This window comes from Panthera pardus, unplaced genomic scaffold (assembly GCF_024362965.1).
Source record: "Panthera pardus isolate Hobbes unplaced genomic scaffold, ASM2436296v1 HiC_scaffold_25, whole genome shotgun sequence".
Lineage (NCBI taxonomy): Eukaryota > Metazoa > Chordata > Mammalia > Carnivora > Felidae > Panthera > Panthera pardus.
In genome coordinates, this window is record NW_026526821.1 from 62,954,702 (window position 1) to 62,980,955 (window position 26,254).

The following is a 26,254-nucleotide window of genomic DNA, read 5'->3' on the forward strand; positions in this document are numbered from 1 at the left end:
AAAAAATTAAATGCATAACATTAATTTTCTATCCTCTAAATTTAGGTACAAGTTATGGAAGAGAAATTAAAAGCAGCTAATATTCAAACCAGTGAATCAGAGACAAGGTTGTATAAAAAGTGTCAAGATCTGGAGACCCTAATACAGGAAAAAGATGACATTATTCAAAACTTGGAATTGCAACTTGAGGAACAGGTTGGGAAGAATTTGATCATTACAGTCTAAATACATGCATTTTAAATGCATTCTTACAGAGGTTAAAGAGAGAGAGAGAGCCCATACTTCTGAATTTGGGTCAGAAATCTCATTTATTTGGTCAACTCATGGAGTCTAATCACATTTGTTGGTGAAAGGTACAAGTAAAATGGCATTCTCTTTAAGTCTGGGTGATTCTAAGGCCATATCTAACACTTTTTGGATGTGACTGTGCTCCTTAACATTCAAACTTTAGACTTTTAACTTGAAAACACTTGGTTAGCAGCAGGTATTTCTGTCTGTGAAATGTTTGAAATAGATGTTTGCCTTAACATTTTTAGGGTGTTGGAAATATTTATGGAACATTGTATTTTAAATGTATGTTTGATGCTAATCCTTCTGTTTAAAAATGTGCATACTGTTTTAAATTTTTTTTTTAATGTTTTATTTATTTTTGAGACAGAGAGAGACAGAGCATGAATGGGGGAGGGGCAGAGAGAGAGGGAGACACAGAATCGGAAGCAGGCTCCAGGCTCTGAGCCATCAGCCCAGAGCCTGACGCGGGGCTCAAACTCACGGACCGCGAGATCGTGACCTGAGCTGAAGTCGGCCGCTTAACCAACTGAGCCACCCGGGCGCCCCATGTGCATACTGTTTTAAACCACTTTATTGAGATTAAGTATAGTTTCTAGTTTATTTTAAACTTTTATTAAGAAAAAAAATTGCATTGAGATAATTTGTTTAGGGGCACCTGGGTGGCTCAGTTGGTTAAGCGCCTGAGTCTTGATTTTGGCTCAGGTCATGATCCCAGGGTCATGGGATCAAGCCCCATGACAGGCTCCTCAGTGAGCATGGAGTCTGCTTAAGATTCTCTCTCTCCCCCTGCTTCTCCCTACCCCCTCTAAAAGATAAAAAATAAAGGGTTATTTGCTTACATCATCATTTAAATGATTAGCATCATTTAAATATGACCACTATAAAATTATTAAGTACTTTAAATTGTTTTTTATCTTAACCATTTATTTTCATTTCTCTGGGGATCAGTACTTGTTTAGCTCAGTGGTTTTTAACTTTTCACCACGTCCCACCTCCCACCCACTGTGATTTATATGACAGTCATATTCTTGTAATTTTATGACCATAACCAGATTTTAAGGTTGGTAAATGTGAGCTAGAGTTTTTTTCTTTCATTTTTTTTCTGGGTCTTTTAAAACTGTATTAAAAAAAAATAAAAAAAATAAAAACTTGCATTTGAGGGGAAAACAAACCATGCTCCAGGGGAAAGTCTAATTTTCCTCTCCCTAGCCTGGTTGATTGCTATCCCACTGTTATAAACCCTAGACCATTTACAGAAATCGTTTACTTTATTGATAAATTCAGTGGATGGATTTCAATATATGATCTTTCAGAGAAAGCAGTTGTTAAAACTAATAATATTTGCATATGCCTTTGTGTTTGTTATTATATCTGCTGGACAATTGTTTTACTTTTTACTCTATTTGAAGTATTTTATTGTATATTGAAGGTCAGTGTGTTAACTTGGTAACAGGTTTTAAGTGAATTTGTCTATCATATTTATGATGTAAAATTTCCAGATCACTGAGCCTATGTTTGAACTAAACTGCTAATGTTATTTCAGAAACAAATAAGGATACAAGAAGCTAAAATAATAGAAGAGAAAGCAGCTAAGATCAAAGAATGGGTAACACTTAAATTAAATGAGGTATTTATTGCTATATCTTGCCTTTTCTTTACCTTTTACTTCTTTTGAATAGATAAGTCATCAGAATATCTGATCATTCTGAATGAAACAAAATTCTGATCAGTTGGTGGTGCTGCTGTCTTTTGGTAAACATGAGACAGGTAGCTTTTATTTTCATGTCCAATGTATTTCTAAAATTAAAAATATTGCTAGGCTCGTAGTAAACAGTTTAAGTAGCCCCATTCTAACTAGTTGATTTTAGTTCTAATTAGTTAATTTTAAATAGTTATAGAACATATGTGTGTATATCATAAAATTAATGTGTTCAGTATCATCTTGAGAAGAACGCATTAGTTTATATGGCACATTAAAAGCTGAAATAATTTGGTTTAAAATAATTTTACAGTGGGAAAGGCATGGGGGTGAAAATATTTGAAACTCTCAGCTTTAGGGGCACCTGGGTGGCTCAGTCAGTTGAGCATCTGTCTCTTGATTTTGGCTCAGGTCATGATCTCAGGGTCGTGGGATTGAGCCCCTTGTTGGACTGCTGATCACGGAGCCCGCTTGAGATTTTCTGCCCCTGTCTCCTGCTTGCGCTCTCTAAAAAAAAAAAAAAAAAAGTCATAGTTCTGGAAAAAATAAATATTAAAGCCATGATTATCTAGGTTGATAACTATGCTGATAAATTCATCTGATATTTTCTCATCATTTCTTTCGTATTTTGCTTACATGTAATTAGGTAGTAACATTTAAAAAAATCATAATTTATTAGTACATTTTAGAAATGTTATTCCTGTATAAAAGAATACAATTATGTCCTTTCAGCTGGAAGTAGAGAATCAGAATCTTCGTTTGATCAACCAAAATCAAACTGAAGAGATAAGAATAATACAGTCAAAACTACAAGGTATGAGTATTTTGACTAAGATAGCTTAGTTTGGGTTTGTTAGGCTATATGGAATTTTACTGTTGAGCACTTAAAATAAGACTAGCACAACCAAATAATTGAATTTTACGTTTTATTTAATTTGAGTGGATTTTAATTTAAATAGCCAACATGTCCATATCAACACAGCTAGCCAATTGGAGATAACCCAACAAGGATAATATTAATTTGAATGTTTAATTTCAGGTGTGTTTGCTTAAAAAACATCAGGTATTTTATTTTCTGTTTTCACTTGCATTGCAGTGATATTCAATAGTGATTGAAATTCTTATAGCCTGAATATTTTGAGCAACATTTTATAATAAGAATAATAAACTCTTTGCATTTTTTAATGCTTTGGGTTACTTTCTTCCTTTTCGACTCAAAAGCCTAAAGATGGGTGGTAGAGTTACAGATAGAGATTTATTTAATATGCTATTTTGGTGATCACCACTCAAGTGCACATTGAGCTGAAGACAAGATGAATCCACAGGGTTATTAGACCCTGGGCTAGTCTAGTGGTTTTCAAACTTATTTAGTAACAGAACCCTTTTCAAAACAGTATTTTTTTTATCAAGATATAAAACAGTGAAAGCAGTGTTAGGTGATGGGTCCATTTGCAGACTCGCTTTACTCATGCCTCACCTTTTTTTTTTTTTTTTAATTTTTGTTTAATTTATTTTTTTAATTTACATTCAAGTTAGTTAGCATATAGTGCAATAATGATTTCAGGAGTAGATTCTTTAATGCCCCTTACCCATTTAGCCCTTCCCCCTCCCACAACCCCTCCAGTAACCCTCTGTTTGTTCTCCATATTTAAGACTCTCTTATATATTTGTCCCCATGCTTGTTTTTATATTATTTTTGCTTCCCTTCCCTTATGTTCATCTGTTTTGTATCCTAAAGTCCTCATATGAGTGAAGTCATATAATATTTGTCTTTCTCTGACTAATTTCACTTAGCATAACACCTTCTAGTTCCAGCACGTAGTTGCAAATGGCAAGATTTCAATCTTTTTGATTGCTGAGTAATATTCCATTGTGTATCTATACCACATCTTCTTTATCCATTCATCCATCGATGGACATTTGGGCTCTTTCCATACTTTGGCTATTGTTGACAGTGCTGCTATAAACATTGGGGTGCATGTGCCCCTTCGAAACAGCACACCTGTATCCCTTGGATAAATACCTAGTAGTGCAATTGCTGGGTCATACGGTAGTTCTATTTTTAATTTTTTGAGGAAGCTCCATCCTGTTTTCCAGAGTGGCTGCACCAGTTTGTATTCCCACCAGCAGTGCAAAAGGGATCCTCTTTCTCCGCATCCTCGCCAACATCTGTTGTTGTCTGAGTTGTTAATGTTAGCCATTCTGACAGGTATGAGGTGGCATCTCATTGTGGTTTTCATTTGTATTTCCCTGATGATGAGTGATGTTGAGCATTTTATCATGTGTTGATTGGCCATCTGGATGTCATCTTTGGAGAAGTGTCTATTCATGTCTTTTGCCCATTTCTTATTTGTTTTTTGGGTGTGGAGTTTGAGAAGTTCTTTATAGATTTGGGATACTAACCCTTTATCTGATATGTCATTTGCAAATATCTTCTTCCATTCTGTCGGTTGCCTTTTAGTTCTGCTGATTGTTTCCTTCACTGTGCAGAAGCTTTTATTTTGATGAAGTCTCAGTAGTTTATTTTTGCTTTTGTTCCCCTTACCTCTGGAGATGGAGACGTGTAGAGTAAGAAGTTTCTGAGGCCAAGATCAAAGAGGTTTTTGCCTGCTTTCTCCTCGAGGATTTTGATGGCTTCTTGTCTTACATTTAGGTCTTTCATCCATTTTGAGTTTATTTTTGTGTATGGTTTAAGAAAGTAGTCTAGGTTCATTTTTCTGCATGTCGCTGTCCAGTTTTCCCAGCAGCACTTGCTGAGGAGACTGTCTTTTTTCCATTGGATACTCTTTCCTGCTTTGTCAAAGATTAGTTGGCCATACGTTTGTGGATCCATTTCTGGGTTCTCTACTCTGTTCCATTGATTTGAGTTTCTGTTTTTGTGCCAGTACCATACTGTCTTGATGATTACAGCTTTCTAATACAGCTTGAAGTCCGTACTCATGCCTCTTCTTTCACCCACTATGACATTTCCTCAAAGCCCTGGGGTTTCACAGAATTCATTGGAAAAATACTGGCATTGTAGAGGTGCATGGGCTTTGAAGTCAGCTTTAATGCCCTACAATTTCATAACTGTGTTACATTTCTGCATTTTTTTTTTTTTTTACATCAGTAAAATGGTAATGGTAATAGTGCCTTCCTGGTTCCACGAGAGGTTGTCGATTTTAAGACCTATGAAATTGTTTTGTCTAATGCATGTTAATACTTATGGCTCTCATTTTGTAAGGGAAAAAGCTCCTGTTTTCCTTTTCCCTCAATGCATCTGACACCAGATGTGTGCAAGTTTTTCCCACACAAAGCAATTCTCCGGTTCCCAGAAGACACAAACTGGGTGTCCTACAAATTTAACTCAATTCTGATATTATCTACTTAAAATTAGCATCAGATCTTACAGCTTAAAAGCTTGTTCCCACAAAACTACCCCCCACCACATCAGATACCACTTCAAACACAGTTGTAAGTATCAGTTTTCAGCCCCACTTCTGCCAAACTGGGTCTAAATCAAAGGTTCCCACGACCCTCCTCAGGTTTGATAATTTTCTAGAGCAGCTCACAGAACTCAAACAAACACTTTACTCACCAGATTACTGGTTTATTACAAAAGATATAACTTAGGAACTGCCAGATGGAAGAGATGTAGAGGGCGAGGCTTGGAGAAGGGGCATAGAGCTTCCATGCTCTCTCTGTGCACACCACCCTCCCAGCACCTTCACTTGTTCATCATCCTAGAAGCCCATCCTTTTGGGTTTTTATGGCAGCTTCATTATGTCAGCTTGACTGACTGAATCATTGGCCATTGGTGATTAAGTCAATTTTCAATCCTCCGCTCCCCTGAGGTCAGAGGTAGAGTGGGTGGAGGATGAGGCTCAATGTTCTAACCTTCTAATCCCGTGGTTGGTTCCCCAGGCAACCAGCCCCCATCCTGAGGCTATTTAGGGGCTTTCCAAAAATCACCTCATCAACACAAACTCTGATGTCATTGAAAGAGCTTATTCTGAAAACAAGACACTTTTATTGCTCTTACCACTTAGAAAATCCCAAGGGTTTTAGGAGCTGAATGCCGGGAACCATGGATGTAGACCAAGATATGTATTTCTTCTATCACAATTTCTCCACCTGTATGATGAGAAGTCAGTGTCCACATAGTTGATTTGGAATTCCATATTTACATATGGAATCATTGACACAGATTGAATATAATAAGCCTACTCTGAAAAGGCTGATATTTTACCCGATATTCTTAGCTTGTAATTCTAGTCTTCAGTGGCAGTCTCTTCAGTCTTGTAGACTAAAGGGTATTAATCCTTGGGGCCTAGGCTTGGACTGGAGAAGAGTAGATACAATCATGTAGATATAGTATAGTACTTTAAAAATGTATATGGAAATATATGATTATTAAAATACTGTGGATTAGTTCTGTGAGAGATAATCAACATGAGAATAATAAAAGTACACCCAAAAGAATACTATAGATAAGATATTTTTCTTATGCTCCACTCAGTTATCAGCTGCTATTTAATTTAACCCTTTGGTGCTCTCCCAGAGGTAAGAATTTAATTTTTTTGGAAACTTTTCTTACTATCACTGGGATCTCCGTGCTTTTAATCTTGTAAACAGGGGTGTTAGAAGATGGATTAAATCTGTAATTAATCACTGCATGAGCTATCTAAATTCTGTGTCTAGAAACTGCCCCTTCTCCTTTTTTTTCCTCTAACGCAGCGATGAAGGCTCGCCATATTGTGGTCATGTTACATCAAGCCCCTCTTTCTGCTCTCTTGGAAGAAGCAAACCGAAAACTAAGATAGCAAAAGTTATTACAGTGATCATGTGATATTTGCCCCAGTGATGATCTGAATTTCCTTTAGTTGTCTTGGCAACCGGATCACATTCCTTTTTTCCTCACCATTAGTAGCATTACTACCTAATCAAATTTTACCAGTTCTTGACTGCTATTTACCAGTACGTGACTTTGCAAGAAGCAACAACCTCTACTTGTTTACAATCTGTTTTTTATTTGTGTTTTTGTTTGAGAACTTTTTTTTTTTTGAAGTTTTCTTATGTTTATTTTTGAGAGAGAGAGAGAGAGACAGAGCATGAGCTGGGAAGGGGCAGAGAGAGGGAGACACAGAATCTGAAGCAGGCTCCCGGCTCCGAGCTGTCAGCACAGAGCCCAGTGCGGAGCTCGAACGCACAAACTGTGAGTTCATGACCCGAGCCGAAGTCGGCTGCTCAACCGACTGAGCCACCCAGGCGCCCCTATTTGAGAACTACTTTTAAAGGGATTCAATATTTTTCTCTCTGCAGTTAAAAAATATTTAGAACATTCAAAGTATATAAACAGATTTAAACATTAGCATGTGATGCCAGACATTGACGTTTCCATGTTACTGTACATAAATTAAGATGAACTGCAGGCTTTTTTCTGGTATAAAGAGTAAGTTGTCCAGATCTTATATGCTTTGGTTCTGTGTTTAATAAACTATTGTAAAAAAATTCCAATCTTGATTTTGATTAATGATCTTGCAGAAGTTCAGGGGAAGAAGTCATCCATTGTCTCTACACCAAAGCTCTCGGAAGGCCAGCGCCTAAGCAGTTTGACCTTTGGGTGCTTTTTATCCCGAGCAAGGAGTCCTCCTCAAGTAGTAAAATCTGTGGAAATGAGCAAGATATCATCTAAAGAACCTGACTTCACTGAGGGAAAAGACATAGAAGGTATTTATGGATTAGAAGAATCTACTTTGACATTTTTTAAAATTTGTTTTAATGTTTATTTATTTTTGAGAGAGAGACAGAGTGTGAGTGGGAAAGGGGCAAAGAGAGGGAGACACAGAATCCAAAGCAGGCTCCAGGCTCTGAGCTGTCAGCACAGAGCCCGACGCGGGGCCCGAACTCACGAACCGTGAGATCATGACCTGAGCCGAAGTTGGACGCTCAACAAACTGAGCCACCCAAGTGCCCCTACTTTGACATTTTTTAAAAAGAAAAAATAGTTTGTTAAGATTCATCCAAATATAGATTGATTTTCCTTGTTTTTTTTTTCTTGACAAGTTGATGTTTTATGAAAATGTTTTTAAAGAGCAGTCCAGCCTTTAATCTGTATAGCTAGTTATCTTGTGTGTTGTTTTGAAAGTTTTTGCCAAGAATGCATAGGAGAGACTGATTTTCCTCTCTTGGTACATTTTCCTGAAGTAGGTAGCAGTGATATTTAATTTTTTTTAAGGTTTTATTTATTTTTGAGAGACAGAGACAATGTGAGCAGGGGAGGGGAAGAGAGAGAGAGAGAGAGAGAGAGAGAGAGAGAGAGAGAAGGAATCCCAAGTACGCTCCCCACTGCCAGCACAGAGCCTGATGCGGACCTTGAACCCACAAAACCATGAGATCATGACCTGAGCCGAAACCAAGAGTCGGACGCTTAACCTACTGAACCACCCAGATGCCCCAGTAGCAGTGATATTTAAAATTAAAAAGTTCACCTTCACACCTATAAGGTACTTGTTTTCGCTGAGTTTCACATTAGAACAATGAACTTACTATTATTTACTTAAAACATTTTAAAATTACTTGATGTTAAATATAAAGCCAAATATGGCATAGTAAACTTATAAAGAAAAAGAACACCAGGGGACAATTCAGTGAGTGCTTTGATTTTCCCTTTCCCGTTTTGCTTCAAAGAGGAGAATACTTGCTTTGATTTTCCCTTTTCCGTTTTGCTTCAAAGAGGAAAATATTTGCATAGATGTTTTAAGTCCTGGACCTGTGTGCAGATTTCTACCCTTCTTTTGTTTGTAAAGCCCCTTTAAATTTTGCTCTGTTGTCAGCTGCTGGCTTTGCCACCTGTAGTGTGACTTTGCCCAAATATTTTAAAGGCTTGAATTTGCATCTGCTCACTTTTCAGTTCCTGCTTCCTTCCTCCAAAGGAGAAAAACTACAGCCCCAAAAGATGTCTCTGTGCTTGGTTTTAAAATCCTGAAAACTACATAATGTTTTTCCAGTCGGAGTTCTCCTTTGCTACTTGCTTTTCTGATGTTAGTTGCAATTTTCTTCTCTTTTTTGAGAAGTCATTTTAATTTCCCTTCTACTTTCTAATGGTCAGTTAAGCATAGCTCAGAGCAGTGGGGGTTGCCTGTCCTGAAGCTCTTGTTCACATGCAAATTTAACAAATTGCCTGATGCCAAATCACAGAGTTTATTTGTTCAGCCTCTATTTCCTTGTTATTAAGGTCATATCTACGTTTAAAAGTTTCTCTTATACTCTTTTTTTTAATGTTTATTTATTTTTGAGAGAGCGCGAGAGAGGACGCGCACGCACAAGCAGGGGAAGGGCAAAAAGCGAGAGAGACAGGATCCGAATCGGGCTCTGTGCTGACAGCAGACAGCCCGATGTGGGGCTCCAACTCACGAACTGCAAGATCATGACCTGTGCCAAAGTCAGTCGCTTAACCCACTGAGCCGCTGAGGCACCTCCTCTTACACTCTTGAACCTAAATTTTTAGCTCGCTGTTTATGAAGCCCCTGGTTCATTTCATTAATTATATGATAAACAAAAATAAGCCGTGTGGAAAGACATTGTTAAAAAACATCATTTTTGTTGTAAAAACACATTTGTATATATGAATAAACCAAAAGTAGAGTGAGGAGGGCTTTTCTGTGTTTTTTCTTCATGGCTTTGCATATTTCATGTATGGAAGCCTGGGAACAAAGTTTGTTTGTTTTTTAAACTATAGCTTTGTATTTATTATGTTTAAATTTACTTATGATTTTGAAAATTTAGTTGAAAGAAGGCTGTCATTTGCTTTAAAACAGAATCAGTGGTATTCTTTGGTGGCTGCTTTTTTTTGATAGTCAGAGTTGCCCTGTTTCACATTTTGCTTCTTTCATTTTAAACCATTGTCGGTTTCCTTTTACCCAACGTGTTTCTTTGTAAAAAGGGGTTTAATTTTCATACTATTCTATTGAAGTGTTAAGACTCGTATTCTATATAGAGCTTACAGTTTTCAAAGTTGGGCTTCAACAAGACATACAACTAAAGGATAATGTAAATTAACCTTATTCATATGAAAATTCCACTTTTTATAGTGTAGGTACAGAGAGTTGACATTATTAAAGGCAACATGCCAATATGATGTATGCTTTTCTAGAAATGGAAATTCCAGAAAAGTCAGGCGAGAACCAAATCCAGGAAAACAATCGGGGTCCGAGAACATTGCATCAAACCACTTGTGTCTCAGAACAGAATCGGAAAACAAGAACAAGCTTTGCAACAGATGGTGGCACGTCCCAGAATTCTGGGGCTCCAGGGAGTGACTGGAGTTCGGAAGAGGAAGGTGGGAGCAAAGGAAGATCCAAGAGCAGGTACACGTCCACCCTTTCCAGTCACACGTCAGAGGAAGGCGTCCAGGGTAGCAGAATGGGCAGCGAGGCGTATCTGACAGCATCTGATGACAGCAGTTCCATATTTGAAGAAGAGACTTTTGGCATAAAGAGACTGGAGCATAAGAAGCTGTATTCTTGGCAACAGGAGGCACAGTGGAAAGCTCAGAATTGTCCCCTTGGAAAGGGAAATTCTGAATCAGATAAAAAGGAGCACGATAGTTCATCGGATGAACTGAATAAAAAATTTCAGTCTCAGAGACTGGATTATTCATCTTCGTCCAGCGAGGCCAATACACCAAGCCCTATTTTGACCCCGGCTTTGACTCCAAAGCATCCTAACTCACTTTCTGGAAAAGGAACACAATTAGTGCCTTCATCAAACCTGCCACCCCCGAAGTTAAGGATTCCTAATGTTTTCAGTATAAGTGTGGCACTAGCCAAAAGGCACTTAAGCCAGCCACAGTTAAGTTCTGATAGGATGTTTGGTACAAACAGAAATGCCATCAGCATGATCCGGCCGCTCAGACCTCAGGAAACAGATCTTGATCTAGTTGATGACGACGGTACAGAAATTTTAGAGAATATGGACACTAGTTGTGATGACGGATTGTTTTCCTATGACTCCCTGGAGTCCCCTTGCTCTGACGACCAGGAAAGCTGTGACTCAGCCAAGAAGCCGGCCTGCAGCAAACCACCAACTCCGCCCCTGCACCGGTTTCCCTCTTGGGTAAATGACATTGCCGTGTGCAACGGGTGCATGCTGGCTTTTTCCTAAACCGGCGTTTACGTTTTACTTTCTTCTCCTATTTCTTTTCAGGTCCAGATTGTTCTGAAAAGTCTCGGTGTTCAGAGTACCATTTCTCTTTCTCTTTCCCTACTGAGTTCTGAGTCAATTGAGAAATAAGGGAAGGTGAAGACAGGCAGGAGATCAAAACATTACCTTTCTTACTGATAAAACTGATTTTAGAGAGTTGGTCGGCAAATGAGCTTTCCGATACTGAACTCAGAATTCGCTAGATTTATTCATCCAGTCCCAGGTAACCCTAGACCGCTAGACGTCTGTTCCTCTTGGGTAGCTTAAAGCCCAGAGAAAGAACAAATGGTGTTTCTTGCATGCCTTTACTTCTCAAGAGAAAGGAGCAAGGAGGGTGCTCGGCTCTGCCTGTCCAGTTTCTCCTTCTAAGCTTGCCAGTCGCATTAAGCCATCCCTCCTCCTTGGGAAGGAGAAATGAATGGTTGGAGAGGGACCCAGAGTGTTCAGTTACTAGAGTTCCCTGCACATGGAAGGAAACATCAGGGGTGGGGAAGAAGTGTTCCTCCTACCCGTGTGATACCTTGGACAAATTCGCAACCAGGACACCTAACTCTTATTGGTCATCAGTTTTTGTGCTTAATCATTTACTTGATTGGCTTTAAGAGAAATTTAATGTTACTCTTCACGAGCTTATAAATCCGTTGCTTTAATCAAAAGCATCTTCCTATGTATCTGGAGTAGATTGAAATTCCTTCCATTGAAACACTGACCATTAATACAATAGTTAGCCCATCAACTGTATGATTCTTTATAGGAATATCTACACATCGCTCAATTAAAAAAATACTCTTATATTTGAAACAAACTGAAATTATCTGTTTTGTGGATTTAACATTTTCCTCACATATTGCCATAGTCTGGCCTCCAGAGAAGCATCTGGGCTGCAGGATTTTTTTGGTTTGGGGGTCATCTTCTGTGATATTATTTTTTATTTAGAGATCCATGTGATTTTAAGCAAATGAAGGCAGCCATGTTTTCCTACTATAAATCCAGACCTTGAGATGTATCTGCTTTTACTTTCAAAAGAACATTTCATTGTGGTGTCCACATGAAACTGTCTGCAGTTCATTATTAAATTCTGGATAGCGCAAAAAAGTGGACGTTATTGGCATGTGAATCTCTGGAATTCCAATTATGTTATCCTTCAGGCAGTGAGGATTTGAAATTTTTGCTTCTTTTATTATGTTGAGATTTTCGGAGATTTAGGTTAGGCTTTTCAAGTTCGTTTTTTTTGGCAAACCATTTTCCTACTCTTTTGCCTTTCTCTCTTCAATTTGTTCAATCCTGAAAAAGTAGTATTGCTTTTCAAAAGCCTTCTGGCAGGCTGGCCAAGTTTGAGATTTTATTTCAGCGTTTGTTAGGTATTTTCAGGTTTCAAGGAAAAGAGATGTATTCCAGTTGCCTCAATTTATGAGAGTGTATTTTAAGGATTTTTAAGAGTTTATTTGAAGGCATAGCCCATCCTTACCAAACTGGAATATCATTCAAAATACAGTAGTCACTCTAGTGGGAAAACATGTGATGTCGGCAGCACCTCTAATAGCCAACTACTTAGAAACAGGTGACAGACACCCACTGCCCCTGGTCCAGTGTCTCAGCTTGTCCTGTCCCATCTGCGTGACTCTCCTTGTCCTCTACTGCTAACTCCTCTCCTCCACACTGTCATGCTTCCAGCTGCATCTCGTCTCCTGCTTATTGCCCTGTGTTTACATATCTTTCTGTTCCGCCAACTCTGCTGTTCTTCGCTGTGTGTATATCTCATTCTCAAGGAAACCACATCTGGTTCGTTCACTCAGCCACTCTCCAAACTAAAGTGTCTCAGACAGTTAGGGATCTCATGCCTGTTACCTAGCAGGCCGCTGGCCAGTCCAGTCCCAAAGAGCACAGCCTTACTACCGGCCCTGCCTTGATTCAGGCAACTGTGTCCAGGTTAGATGTGGTGCACAATTCAGGACACGGTGATTATCCATGAAGAACAACTTGGAATCCCTTTTCTCACAGAGTGCAGGGTGAATAACCTCTCTAGTACCCATTTCAGAGATTTCTCTCAAAGAAGAGAAAGCAAAATAATAACCTGCTTTTGGAATAAGATAATATGATAAATTCCATTGCCATTCTCAAATTCATTTATTATTTGGCCTCAGGTATTTTTTTTAATTTTTTTTTTTAATTTTTATTTATTTTGAGAGGGAGACAGAGTGTGAGCAGGGGAGGAGCTGAGGGGAAGGAGACACAGAATCTGAAGCAGGCTCCAGGCCCTGAGCTGTCAGCACAGAGCCTGATGCGGGGCTCGAACTCACAAACTGTGAGGTGATGACCTCAGCCGAAGTCGGACGCCTGACCAACTGAGCCGCCCAGGCGCCCCGAGCCTCACGTATTTCTTGTACTTGATTGAAACGGACATTGAAATAAGAAGATGAAAACACTTAAAGCTACTCTGTGATTTCTGACTTGAAGATTTTTCTCTTTTCTTTCAGCATACTCTAGAATAGTAGAATATTAAAGGTAATATTCATGTACAGTTAATGATTATGAATGCTTTCTAACCTCATGTTGCAGCCGTTCAAGGTTTTCTGCGTTTTTTTCTTTAACCGTGTTTAGAATGGTAGAATACTAAACGTGGTGTTTATGTGCAACCAGTGACTATGAATAAGTTTTCTCTTACTTTTTTTCCTATCTCTTGAAAAGAATTCAAAATACCAAGCAAAAACTAGGGAACAAAGATAAATAATGGAATGACTAATGGATGGAAAACGTCTGCAGTGCTGTTCACGGTGGCATATTTGTGTTGGCACCGATGACAGTTTTATAATAATGCTCTGCTCTGGTGAATATTAAATGAAGAACAAATGAAAAACATGTGTATTGAAAGTAATCATTTCTTTGCTTTAAATATCCAGTTTAAATCTCTCTTTTACATTAGGAGAGCAGAATTTATGCTGTAGCCAAATCAGGTATTCGAATGTCTGAGGCCTTCAATATGGAGAATGTTAATAAAAGTAAGTGATTTTGCATGTTGCAATGTGGATGAACCTTGAGCACATAATGCTAAAGGAAATAAGAGAGTCCTGAAAAGATAAATACTGTGTGATTCCACTTCTATGAGATCTCTGAAGTGGTCAAATTCATAGAAACAGGAAGTGGAGGGGTGGTGACCCCAGGCTGGGTGGTGGTGGTGGGGGGGAATAGTTGCTTAATTGGCATAGACTTTCAGATTTGCAAGATACAAAAGTTCTGGAGACTTGCTTCATAACAATGTGACTATAATTAACACTAACTGAACCATACACTTAAAAACAGTTAAAGTGGTCAATTTTATGTTGTGTTTTTTACTGCAATAAAACATGTTTAAACAAATAAGTGATTTTATATTGCCATTTCACTAACCAAGAATTGCCTAAATGTTTGAAGCCATTGGAGCAGATAGAATTATGTATTTCAGGAAATGATTTCTAAGGTTGCTGATTTACATTTTAAATTGCAATTTATTGTTACCCAATATAGGGGCACATATATGTTCAATTCTGATGCAGAAAGTACCTCTTTTTGCTTTTTATTTAAAAGAGGGCAAAGCAAAGAAACTGTGAGTTTCAGCTGTTTAAAATTATAAAAATATCAGTCTCTATGTCCTTTTTTCCAGAGTTTAAAACTCACTCTCCCGTTGCTTTCCTTTCCTTTCCTTTCCCATCCCTTCCCATCCCTTCCCCTTTTCTTTCTTTCTTTCTTTCTTTCCTTCTTTCTTTCTTTCTTTCCTTTCTTCAAAAAATTTTTAAAGAAGCAATGTATTCCCAGTATGAAAAGTAAAACCGAACAACAGAAAACTGTATGGAATAAAAAGAGAAGTTTTCCTGTGGTTCTTTCCACTAGCTCCCTCCCTTTCCTACTACTGATCCATATCTTAGAGGCAACCATTGATGTTCTATTTCTTCTCAGCAATGTTCTGTTCTTACCATTCAGGAAATTATATTCCTAAACTTTCAACATGAGGTTCACCTGATAAAAGCTTAAGCATGATGATGTTTTAACACCATGTCAGTAACAGGGCTATGAATAATTGGAGAATATCTTCATAGGGTACTGCTCACTGAATCAGCAGATGTTTGTGCTATTTCTGCCCAGCCTGACCTGCATAGAAATGCCTGCTGAAGAAATAAAAGCTATGATCCCTACTCTCAAAGAGTATGCAGTCTAGTTGGGGAAGTAACATACATGAGGAAATAATGAACCATGCAAGAGAGTATATCCTTACAGCAGACTATATGAGAACAGTCATGTGTGTTAATCCAGCTTCTCTTTAATTGGAACTTTTGCTAGCTCACATTCATAAGAAATAGACCTAAGTGCTAGAGAGAAGTTTCTTGTTTTTTGTTTTTTAAATCACTTTGTCTTATCTTTCAGATTCTGCCCCTCTGCTCTCCTATACCACATCAGGACTCTATACCTCTCTGATATACAAGAATATGACAACCCCAGTGTACACAACTTTGAAGGGGGTAAGTCATTATTGTTACTACTAAACATGTGGTTCTCTTCATGGTGGATCGAGAAAACTATTTAAGCTCCAGATTCCATTCTTGACATTTTACACAGACTCTCCCTTTATAGGGAGTTTTAGACACTCACTCTAATATGTCATAAAAAGAGAAGAAATGGAAAGATCCGGAGGAGATATTTATGCTTCTCAGAGTATTAGAGGTCTGGGCTCATTTTTGTTACACCCTGTGTGATTTTCCACCTCCTCCACGGTGGTTAATTGTTTAAAGGAAATACCACTATTAATGATGTAGGGAAAATTCCTAATTTGGCAAGATTTTTTTGTCACTGCCAGGGTTCCCTCCTCCTTGCTTGAAGTACCTAATTAAAATAAGTATTTTCAACTATTAACAGCCTATGTTTCCAGGAATCTTTTATATTTGACGAACGCCTTGCTAATTAGAATTTGGGATTTAACCACATGACTTTGATAATACCAAAAGATATTCTTGTATTCCCTTAAAAAATCTTATTTTGTGACTTCTGGTGAAATATTTTATATCTAAAAAGAGAGGGACACAGATAGGCCGCTGTGCTTTTCTTTAGAAGGCAACCCAAATAAGCAGCAGCCCCTTCCTGGATGACTCCTCTGGGTCAGAGGAAGAAGATAGTTCCAGATCCAGCTCCCGGACTTCGGAGTCAGACACGCGCAATCGAAGCGGGCCAGGCAGCCCCAGAGCAATGAAACGAGGTGAGGGAAAATCTCAGGCACACAAGACAACTCCAAATAAATCAGGGTATTTAATTCAGGATATTCTGGAATTTCATCCACCTAATAGGACTTTTTAAAAAAGCCAAAGTACTTGCTTGAAACCAAAGTGAAAAGAGAATTAGCCAAGACTGAGATGCTTATATTCTTGTCCTAGTTCTCTTCTTAATTTTTTTTGTGATTCCATATAAGCCACATGATCTTTTTTTTTTTAACCTTATCCTATCTGTAAGAGAGAGATCACTTTATTATGGGAATAGAGTGAAATAATTGGCCAGAATGAGGTTTCTCTTTTATAGTTACCGTGTGGCATTTTGCATAATTTATGGGATAGACTTATTTCAGCTAAATTTGTTATGCTGCTAAATGGGAGAAAATACACCCAAAAATTTGGTGGTTAACCTGATATTAAGATGGAAACCAACAAAAACTTTACTTTGGGCATGTCTATGATTTTTAGTGGATTTTGAAGAAACTTTTGGCATAGGTAGAGGTTACAGAAAGAGATAATCACACTGAATGACACCTGAATTTTACAAAAGTAATGCAGCGTGCTCTGTTGGTTTTCAGATTATGTTCCACAGAACCCTTAGGTAATCCCCAGCCCCTCAACTTCAACTGGAACTGCTCAGCTTCCATAGGTTTTATTAAGCTTCGGGGCTGTCATTGGTGTCTTTACTCCTCCTATCTTAGCTCCCAACAGCTGGTATTGGGTTACATCACACTTTTGCTCAAAACACTGCAAAGACCCATAATGGTTATAAGGTGTTACCTGACTCTTTTGTGCCTTTGATCTCATCTCCTTTCTCCTTCCTTATACCCTCTTGCTGTTCCTAGAACAGGCCAGGCATGCTTTTATTTCAGGACCTTCACACTGATTGTTTCCTTTACCTGCTTTTCTTCCCCCCAGATGTCTAGAGGGCTAACTTGGGCGCATCCTACGGTGCTTTGCTCCAACGCTGCCTTCTCAGTGAGATCTACCCTGAGCACAGCATTCGAGTTGCAGTCCTTTGCTCTTCTCCATCTACTAACTCTTTCTATTCCCTCTAGTCTGCTCTATGTTTTATTTTTTCATAGCACTTACTGCCTGTTTTTTTTCTGTCTCTACCAACTAGAATCTATGTTCCATGAGGGCAGAGATTTTTCTGTTTTGTTGTCTGCTCTCTCCCTAACACCTGGGGTAGTGCCTAGCACACTGGCCCTGGGGTCGGGCACCCCAGATTAGCACTCCAGCATTGCTCCTGCCCAGCTGTTTGACTTGGGATAAATGTTTTAGTTTAATCTCTGGACCTTAGTCTCCTTACAGAACGAGGGCACCAATCAGGATGATCTCTGAGGTCCCTTATAAGTCTAAGTTTCTGTTATTCTATGAAATATAAAAGTATTGCTACTATAACAACTATTACTTGTCTTTGTCAAATAGACAAGAATATTGATATGGTGACATTGTCCTAACAAGTCCCTTAAATGTTAATAAACACTTTGAAAAATTGCTAGATATTGCAATGAATAATGATGCAAATCTTTGATTTTATTTATTATATTCAAAATTTCCAATTGTATTGACCCTCCAGATGTGGCTTGCAACTTGCTAGTCATCTTCTGAAAAAGGCAAGTGAATTATTGTGACAATGTTCCCTTGAATTTTACTTTGTAGCTGCTGCCAAATGAAATAGTCTGTTTATATCGTTAAGCCTTATTGCTTCTTTTTTACAAAAGATTTTTAAAATTTATAAGCTAATAGTATTGGACTTTCATGAAAAACACTACTGAAATTGTGAAGTTCTTTTTAATGTGAATTACTTTAGAAGTGATTGCTGAGTGGCTCAGTCAGTTAAGCGTCCGACTCTTGATCTCGGCTCAAGTCATAGTCTCACAATTTGTGGGTTTGAGCCCTGTGTCAGGCTCAGCACTGACAGCATGGAGCCTGCTTGGAATTCTGTGTCTCCCTCTCTCTCTGCCCCTCCCCCACTGTTGCACATGCACACACCCTCTCTTTCTCAAAATAAACATTAAAAAGTAAAATAAATTAAAAGTGATTTCAACAACTAAGTGGTTTAAAATGTGATTGTACAACTCTTGATAAACTGAAATCAAACATCTGCTTGCCTTATATAAGTCAATACGAAAATACACATGTTTTTAATCTTTAATAAAAGACATATTAGTATCTTTGCGTGTATTTTATTATGTATATATATTGCACATAGTTTATGTATGTAAAATTAGCTGTGCTTGTGATCATACAAGAATATCATTTATATTCCTATTTATATATAAATATATAATTTATATATTTATATTTATATTCCTATTATTTATATTCCTTGGAGGTTTGCATGATAATCCTTACCCTCTAGTTCTGTTTTTTTGCTTTAAAAGTTCTTTATGGCAGAAGGTATGAGAATAAATATAGTTTAGGAGGGCTGATGATTTTGTGGAATACCTGTATTCCTTAGGAGAACTCACAGCTGGCATTTGGACCACCTGATTATTAAATATCGACCTAATTTATTTCTTTATTCATCTAGGTGTGTCTCTTTCTTCTGTGGCTTCTGAAAGTGACTATGCCATTCCCCCAGATGCTTACCCCACAGACACAGAATACTCACAGCCAGAGCAGAAGCTTCCTAAAACTTGCTCATCTTCCAGTGATAACGGGAAAAATGTAAACACTGATTCAGGTTTAAAAAAAAAAAAAATCAATGAATGTTCTTAGTTTGAGCCTCTAAAATGAAATTTAAATTTTTAAAATTTCTTTTTAATTAGGAACCCCTGGAAAAATCTGGCTATTTATTAAAAATGAGTGGTAAAGTCAAGACTTGGAAGAGAAGGTGGTTTGTTCTCAAAGGTGGTGAATTACTTTACTATAAATCTCCGGTGAGTGGAAAGCACTTACCCTTTAGAACTGAATTCCTCAAACTGTAAATCAAGCTCCTGATATTCTTTCCTGTAATGCAATTAATTATACAAAGCATTTCTTACTATTACTATTACAGGCAGTCCCTTTACGTTTCGTTTTCTTCCTTTCCTACAGAGTGACGTAATTAGAAAACCCCAGGGCCATATTGAACTTAGCGCAACCTGCAGTATTTTAAGAGGAGGTAACAAACAAACAGTTCAGGTACTTTTTTTTTTTTTTTTTTTTTTTTTGCTTTTTCTTTTTTGTATCATGTAAAATTCAATTCTTGGTTATCCAAGCTAATAGGAGATTGGATGATTCAATGTTTCTTTTCTTTTCTTTTTTTTTAGTGTTTATTTATTTTTGAGACAGAGAGAGACAGAGCATGAACGGGGGAGGGTCAGAGAGAGAGGGAGACACAGAATCCAAAGCAGGCTCCAGGCTCTGAGCTGTCAGCACAGAGCCCGACGCAGGGCTCGAACTCACAGACCGTGAGATCATGACCTGAGCCAAAGTCGGATGCTTAACCGACTGAGCCACCCAGGCGCCCCAATTCAATGTTTCTTTATTCACTTTGTGTTAAGTGTGATTCCTCAAAAATGTGTGAAACCCCAGGCCTTCTCAGTTCAAACTACATTATAAACTAGGTTTGTGTTAAGTAACTGTCCACTACCCTTCCTTTGCCCTTGTGCCTTACATTCTTCTTCCCCTATACTTCATCTTCCAGCTATTCTCAGCTCTTAACCTGTCTGGCTATTTTAGGGAAGGCTTATCTGAGAAATGAATTACCAATAAGATGTTATTAGTTTGATGTACTACTAAATTCAGGAGGGTTTGCATTTTGATAAAGAACCGGAAAATGCCATTTCTTCTATGAACTCCAGCTGTTATAACACCTAAGTGGGAAAGATACTGGTGAGAAGAAGGCTGTCCTACCTCCTACCGAATCACACCCTAGACATAGCTGCTGGCCATTCACCCACACATAAAACCAGTCTTGCTAGAAATCTGTTAAATTTAAAACACAGGCTGTTGAGATAGTTTGGCATATGTGATTTAAATTCAGACCCTTTAGAGTGCCTGAGTGGCTCAGTCCGTTAAGTGTCCAACTTCAGCTCAGGTCATGATCTCCCAGTCTGTGAGTTTGAGCCCTGCATTGGGCTCCGTGCTGACAGCTCAGAGCCTGGAGCCTGCTTTGGATTCTGTGTCTCCCTCTCTGTCTGCCCCTCCCCTGCTTGTTCTCTCTCTCTCTCTCTCTCTCAAAAATGAATAAACATTAAAAGAAAATTAAATAAATAAATTCAGATACTTTATCTGAAATACCTTCAATAATTAATATTTTCTTGGGGCTCATGGGTGGTTCAATCAGTTAAGCATCCACCCTCTGATTTTAGTTCAGGTCATGATCTCATGGTTCGTGGGTTCAGGCCCTGTGTTGGGCTCTGTGCCAACAGTGCAAAGCCTGCTTGGGATTCTTTCTCTCCCTCTCCCTTTCTGCCCCTTCCCAACTTTCTCTCTCTTAAAATAGATAAATTTAAAAATATTTTAAAAATAATAATTATTATTATTTTCTTATCTTGCTCCTTCAGAGGGTATAATGAACATTTATCAGAAAGGCTCATTGTCTATATTTTCAGGAGATAATTAATACCTGAGAACTGCCCAAAAAAGTAGAAGGGAGAAAAGTAGAAGGAAAGCTTTGTCTGGAAGCATGGCAGATAAGAATAATCTACAAAGTTCTGAAATATTTGGAAATTTCAAAATGTGGTTCATTTGAGACTGAAACATTGCTAATTCATAATATCTGATCACATGTTAGTTGTAAGAATTTCTCTTCTTTATAAGCAAGGACTTCTTATTTTATTTATAATTAATTTTCATTTCTATAACAAATAATTCCTCTTTATTTGCAAAAAATATATTATTTTATTACAGTCTCCAGTCATGCTACTGCTCACTTCAACAGCTAGGAGACTGTAGCACATTTAAAGGAGAAAAAGAAAATGTAACAAATAAGCAAGATAAAAAAATGATGACACAAAAGTTTAACACTCTGAAAAACTTTAAACTAAAGTGAAAACAATGATTTCAACACAAAGTTAATTATTGTAATTCTCACAATCTGGTTAAACTATTCTAAATTATCTGTGGAGTCATTTATTTAGCACCTAGGATTCAAGGTATGGCATGTTTGTTTCTATGTTAATTAATGTTGTTTTTAGGAGAGACAGGGAAATGCTAATAATCCTAAATCTTCAGAGTTTCCTTTCCTATCTCTTTCTCATCCCGTTCTAGCTGACCACTGAAAAACACACCTACTATCTGACTGCAGATTCTCCCAATATTTTGGAAGAATGGATTAAAGTATTGCAGAATGTTCTCCGAGTACAAGCTGCCGACCCACATTTTCTGCAGCCTGAGGGCAAACCCACAGTGAAGGGATTGCTCACCAAGGTAGGAACTTTAGTACAGTGCAGTGTCCTGGGTAGCTGGGGAGTCAGCCCCACTGATCGTAAGTGGGTGTCAGAGAGTATGTGTATTGAATATTTATATTATCTTGGGGTGGGAAGTGTCTTTTGCTTATGATGCCAAGTGTTCTAACCATCAAAAATTCCCTAAGCAGAATTTTGAAAAGACAGTTGAAAAGCTTGGAAAAGCATTTAAAATGTGTAAAAACCAAGCTTTTCTAATCAATAAGTAAAGGATAAATACCAACGTGGGGGGAAAGGAACGAAGGACACAATGGGAAAGAAGTAGAGCTGGTAGACGGAAAAAATACAAAAGATATTTTAAAAACTCTGGGAGCGCCAGGGTGGCTTGGTTGGTCAAGCGTCTGACTCTTGGTTTTGGCTCAGGTCATGATCTCACAATCTGTGAGTTTTAACCCCATATTGGGCTCTGCGCTGACAGGGAGGAGCCTGCTCGGAATTCTCTCTCTCCCTCTTCCTCTTCCTGCTTGCGCACTCTCTCTCAAAATAAATAAATAAACTTAAAAAAAATCCGGTCAAAGGGTGGATATTTTTTAAAATTATGAAACATAGTATTGACACAAAATGAGTGAGCTTATTACTTTAGAAGGCAATTTGGAAAAAAAAAAAGGAATTTGGCAGTGTCTTGATCCAAGTGTTAATTCAGTGAATGCTTTTGAATGAACAAATGAATGAATATTAAATGTTTAAAAACATTTATACAGACCTTTTCATTCAGCAATCTCAGTCCAAGAAATTTATACTTAGGAAATGGTTTTAATTTGCCAAATATTTAAGTATAAGAATGTCCATCACAGCATGGTTTGTTTTTTTCCTATTTTTAAAAAATGAGAGGGGCGCCTGGGTGGCTCAGCCGGTTGAGCGGCCGACTTCGGCTCAGGTCACGATCTCGCAGTCCGTGAGTTCGAGCCCCGCGTCGGGCTCTGTGCTGACCGCTCAGAGCCTGGAGCCTGTTTCAGATTCTGTGTCTCCCTCTCTCTCTGTCCCTCCCCTGTTCATGCTCTGTCTCTCTCTGTCTCAAAAATAAATAAACGTTGAAAAAAAAAATAAATTATAAATGAATAAATAAAAAATGAGATATAATTAGCATACACTAAAATGCAGATCTTAAATGTAGAGTTTGATGAGTTTTGACAAATATTTACAGTCACTCTGTCAAGATACAGAATGTTTCCATTGCCCCAGAAAGATTACATGCATGGCATGGTTTATAAGAAAGACAAATTGGGATCAACTTAAATGTAGAGTAGGGGATAGTTTAAATAAGTACATATAATCAGATAATGCTTTACTAGGCAGCCATTTTATTTATTTTTTATTTTTTAAAGTTTATTTATTTTGAGAGAAAGAGAGCACACATGAGTGAGGGAGGGCAGAGAGAGAGAGAATCCCAAGCAGGCCTTGTGCTGTCAGCTCAGAGCCTACTGCAGTGCTCGAACTCATGAACCGTGAGATCATGACCTGAGCAGAAATCAAGAGTCAGGCACTTAACCAACTGAGCCACCCAGGCACTCCTACTATGCAGCCATTTTAAATTGTAAAAGAATATTTAGTGCTATAGGAATATGTTATGACACACTGTTAGGTGATAAAATAAATAGAATGCAGTATTATATTATTATCCCACTTTATTATATGCATCTATAGAAAAAGGTCTGAATATGAAATATACCAAGACATATTGGTTAGCACTATGTGATTTTATTCTTGCTTAATTCTGTTTTCTAACTTTTTTTAGAAAGAGTAAGAATCCTAAGATAAATATTATTTTTAAACTTAAAAATTGATCACTCTTAGAAAAATATAATAAAATATTTACACATAAAGTATTACACACAAAAATAACCTCTGAGTAACCACTCATCCTTCATGTGCTTTGTTTACATAAGTTAAAAATTTAGATTTAGAAGAGCTATGTCACCATAGCTAGCATTAATGTGGGTGCTATTCAGTAATATTTACAAAGATTGACCAGCTACACCAAAAGTAGGAGAAAAAATTCACCGAGTTGTGCTCTGTTTTTTCCAAAATGTTACAGTACCATGAAAATATTTTTTCAGTTACTGATGACTTAGAAACTTCTTGGTATTATACAAATATATACTTTCCAGTGAACACAGTGCTGCTTTAAATCATATTCTTACTGTAATTCATAATAACTAGCTGTCTTCCTGTTTCAAGGACCATGTGTATCAAACCCTTAGACTTTAATATGATCCTGTGGCTAAGGGTTGGTTACTTGTTCCACTGTGTGTTTGTTTGATTGTTTTTACTTTATCCACATGGCATTGTCAGTTTCTGCATGTTACATTTCTGCTATTCCCTGCCTCCCATCTCATACTTGCGTTTTAAATGAGTATAAGTAGATGTGATTATCAGATGACTAAACCATTTGGGTTTATAGACAGGATGCTTATTAGGTTTCCTTCCTACCATTTTCATGTCCACCCCCATATTGTCGCCCTCAGAGCCTTATAAGAGAAACTCTTGCCTCAGTTATTCTGAGTGACTTGTTCTGAGCTCACACTCAGGCTACAATTTAAGCTACTGCAGAACAGCACTTGAATACTTTGCAGGGGAGGACGTTTTCTCAGGCTGTCACGTTGTTATTAAGTACAGAAATATGTAGGTAGATATTAAGAACTTGACTAATTTGATTCTGGATATTCACTCTTGCAACTTTTAATACTTAGGAAGAACATTTTCTCTATAAAAAGTCATTTATTTAAAAAAACAAAAATTATTGAGTAGTTATCACATGCCAGCCAATGGGCTGGAGGATATCAACATGAAGAGGCCATTGGCCCCTCCCCACCCCCCATTCCTCAAAGAGCCACATAATCTATTGGGAAAGAAAGGGACTTAGCATATTATAATATGTACCAAGTGCAATTATGAGAGGCATGGTAAGGTCACAGAGAAATCTAATTTAGGCTGTGGGATCAGGAACAACTTCTCAGAGAAGATTTATTTGTGTTGAGTCTTCAGGGAAGAGAAGGAATCGTTACACCAAATGGAAATGGGCAGGGAAGGTATCCCAGGCTAGGAGACAGTGGGAACAAAGACAGTATCTCAAAGCGGTGCCATATACGCTGAAAACATGTCCTTTGGAGAACAAGGTGGAGGGGCCTGGTCATGGAGGGACTTTTTGTCTTGTTAAAGACTTTATTCTTCACCCTGGATGTGATGTGGAACCCTTCAGGTTTGTAACAGAGGCAGGGGCATGTTCATGTTGCTAATAGATCACTCTGCTGAGAGGAAGGTGGATTTGCAGGGGGCAAGGTGGAAAGAAGTTCTAAAAACAGTTAGCAGAAGTTGTTCTTGTGAAGGGGATGAGATGCTGAGCTGGTCATAGGGAAAGAGAGGAGAAGGTGAATTTAAATAATGAGAGGAAGTAAAGTCTTCAGTTAGATTGGTTGAATTCAGGGTTAGGAAGTGCAAATGGTTGGCTGGGTGAAAGATGGTGCCACATAAGACAGCTCAGGGGGGAGGAACAGTTTTAGGATAATTCAAAGGTTATTTTGGGCCATGCCAATTTTTAGAGCTTTGAGGACACCTGAGTTAAGAATTAAGAAGTCTGGCAAGCAGTGCCAATGAGTCTACATCAGAGGAGGAGGCTGGGTTGGAGAGAAGAATTTGGGGAATTCTCAGCATGAATGTAGTGGTTGAATTCATGACGATGACAGAAGTCTCCCAGGGACACGTCTGTGGTGGAAGACTGGGGGCCTCCTGCTGGAACACTGGGTTTTACAAAAGCTGAGAGCATACAAAGGAGATATGTGAAGAGACCCTGGAAAGTAGGTAATGGGATCGTGGAAGTGGAGTGTGTGACCGGGTGGGAGGGGTCTGCAGGCAGTGGAGTGCTCGCAAGCAAGGCACATTGCAGTGTGTTGAAGATAAAGGGTAGATGAGTAAGTGCAGTATTTGAGTTCAGAGTACTGTCCACCTGGTCCAGCACATTAGAGGGAATGAAGCTGAAGGGAACATGGTGTCAGGAGAGGCATTTTTAGGACAGGAAAGGCATACCTTGAGTTTGCAAACTGAGAGGAAGAAGCCAGGATGGGGAGAAGTGGGAAATGAAGCTAAAAAGAAGTAGGTGGGCGAGCATGGTTGGTCGGCATGGTAGGTGGGCACGGTGGGCGAGCACGGTGGAAGGACATGGTGGAAAGACATAGTGGGCAGTCATGGCAGGCGGGCATGGTAGGTGGGCATGTGGAAGGACATGGTGGAAGGACATGGTGGGCAAGCATTGTGGGTGATCATGGTGGGCATGCATGATAGGTCGCATGGTGGGCGGGCATGGTGGAAGGACATGGTAGGCAGGCATGGTGGGTGAGCATGGTGGGCAGGAATGGTGGAAGGGCATAGTGGGCAAGCATGTTGGGCGATCATGGCAGGCAGCCATGGTGGGTGGGCATGGTGGAAGGGCATAGTGGAAGGACATGGTG

The 26,254-nt window shown here is 38.5% G+C and overlaps 1 protein-coding gene across 6 annotated transcripts in view; it reads left to right on the forward strand.

Moving 5' to 3' along the window:
* Nucleotides 1-26,254, forward strand: part of PLEKHH2 (pleckstrin homology, MyTH4 and FERM domain containing H2) — a 113,125-nt gene that overhangs the window by 38,535 nt on the left and 48,336 nt on the right. For all 6 annotated transcript variants that reach the window (XR_008417828.1, XR_002084660.2, XR_002084673.2 and 3 more), the window contains exons 4-15: nucleotides 46-195; nucleotides 1,835-1,918; nucleotides 2,723-2,804; nucleotides 7,514-7,699; nucleotides 10,125-11,086; nucleotides 14,097-14,172; nucleotides 15,572-15,666; nucleotides 16,253-16,397; nucleotides 18,947-19,083; nucleotides 19,185-19,295; nucleotides 19,453-19,539; nucleotides 21,613-21,771. Coding sequence is in view for 3 of the 6 variants with exons in the window: in XM_019465138.2 (XP_019320683.2) it covers nucleotides 46-195; nucleotides 1,835-1,918; nucleotides 2,723-2,804; nucleotides 7,514-7,699; nucleotides 10,125-11,086; nucleotides 14,097-14,172; nucleotides 15,572-15,666; nucleotides 16,253-16,397; nucleotides 18,947-19,083; nucleotides 19,185-19,295; nucleotides 19,453-19,539; nucleotides 21,613-21,771 (2,274 nt within the window). In the remaining 3 variants the exon portion in view is untranslated. The remainder of the gene's footprint in view (nucleotides 1-45; nucleotides 196-1,834; nucleotides 1,919-2,722; nucleotides 2,805-7,513; nucleotides 7,700-10,124; nucleotides 11,087-14,096; nucleotides 14,173-15,571; nucleotides 15,667-16,252; nucleotides 16,398-18,946; nucleotides 19,084-19,184; nucleotides 19,296-19,452; nucleotides 19,540-21,612; nucleotides 21,772-26,254) is intronic.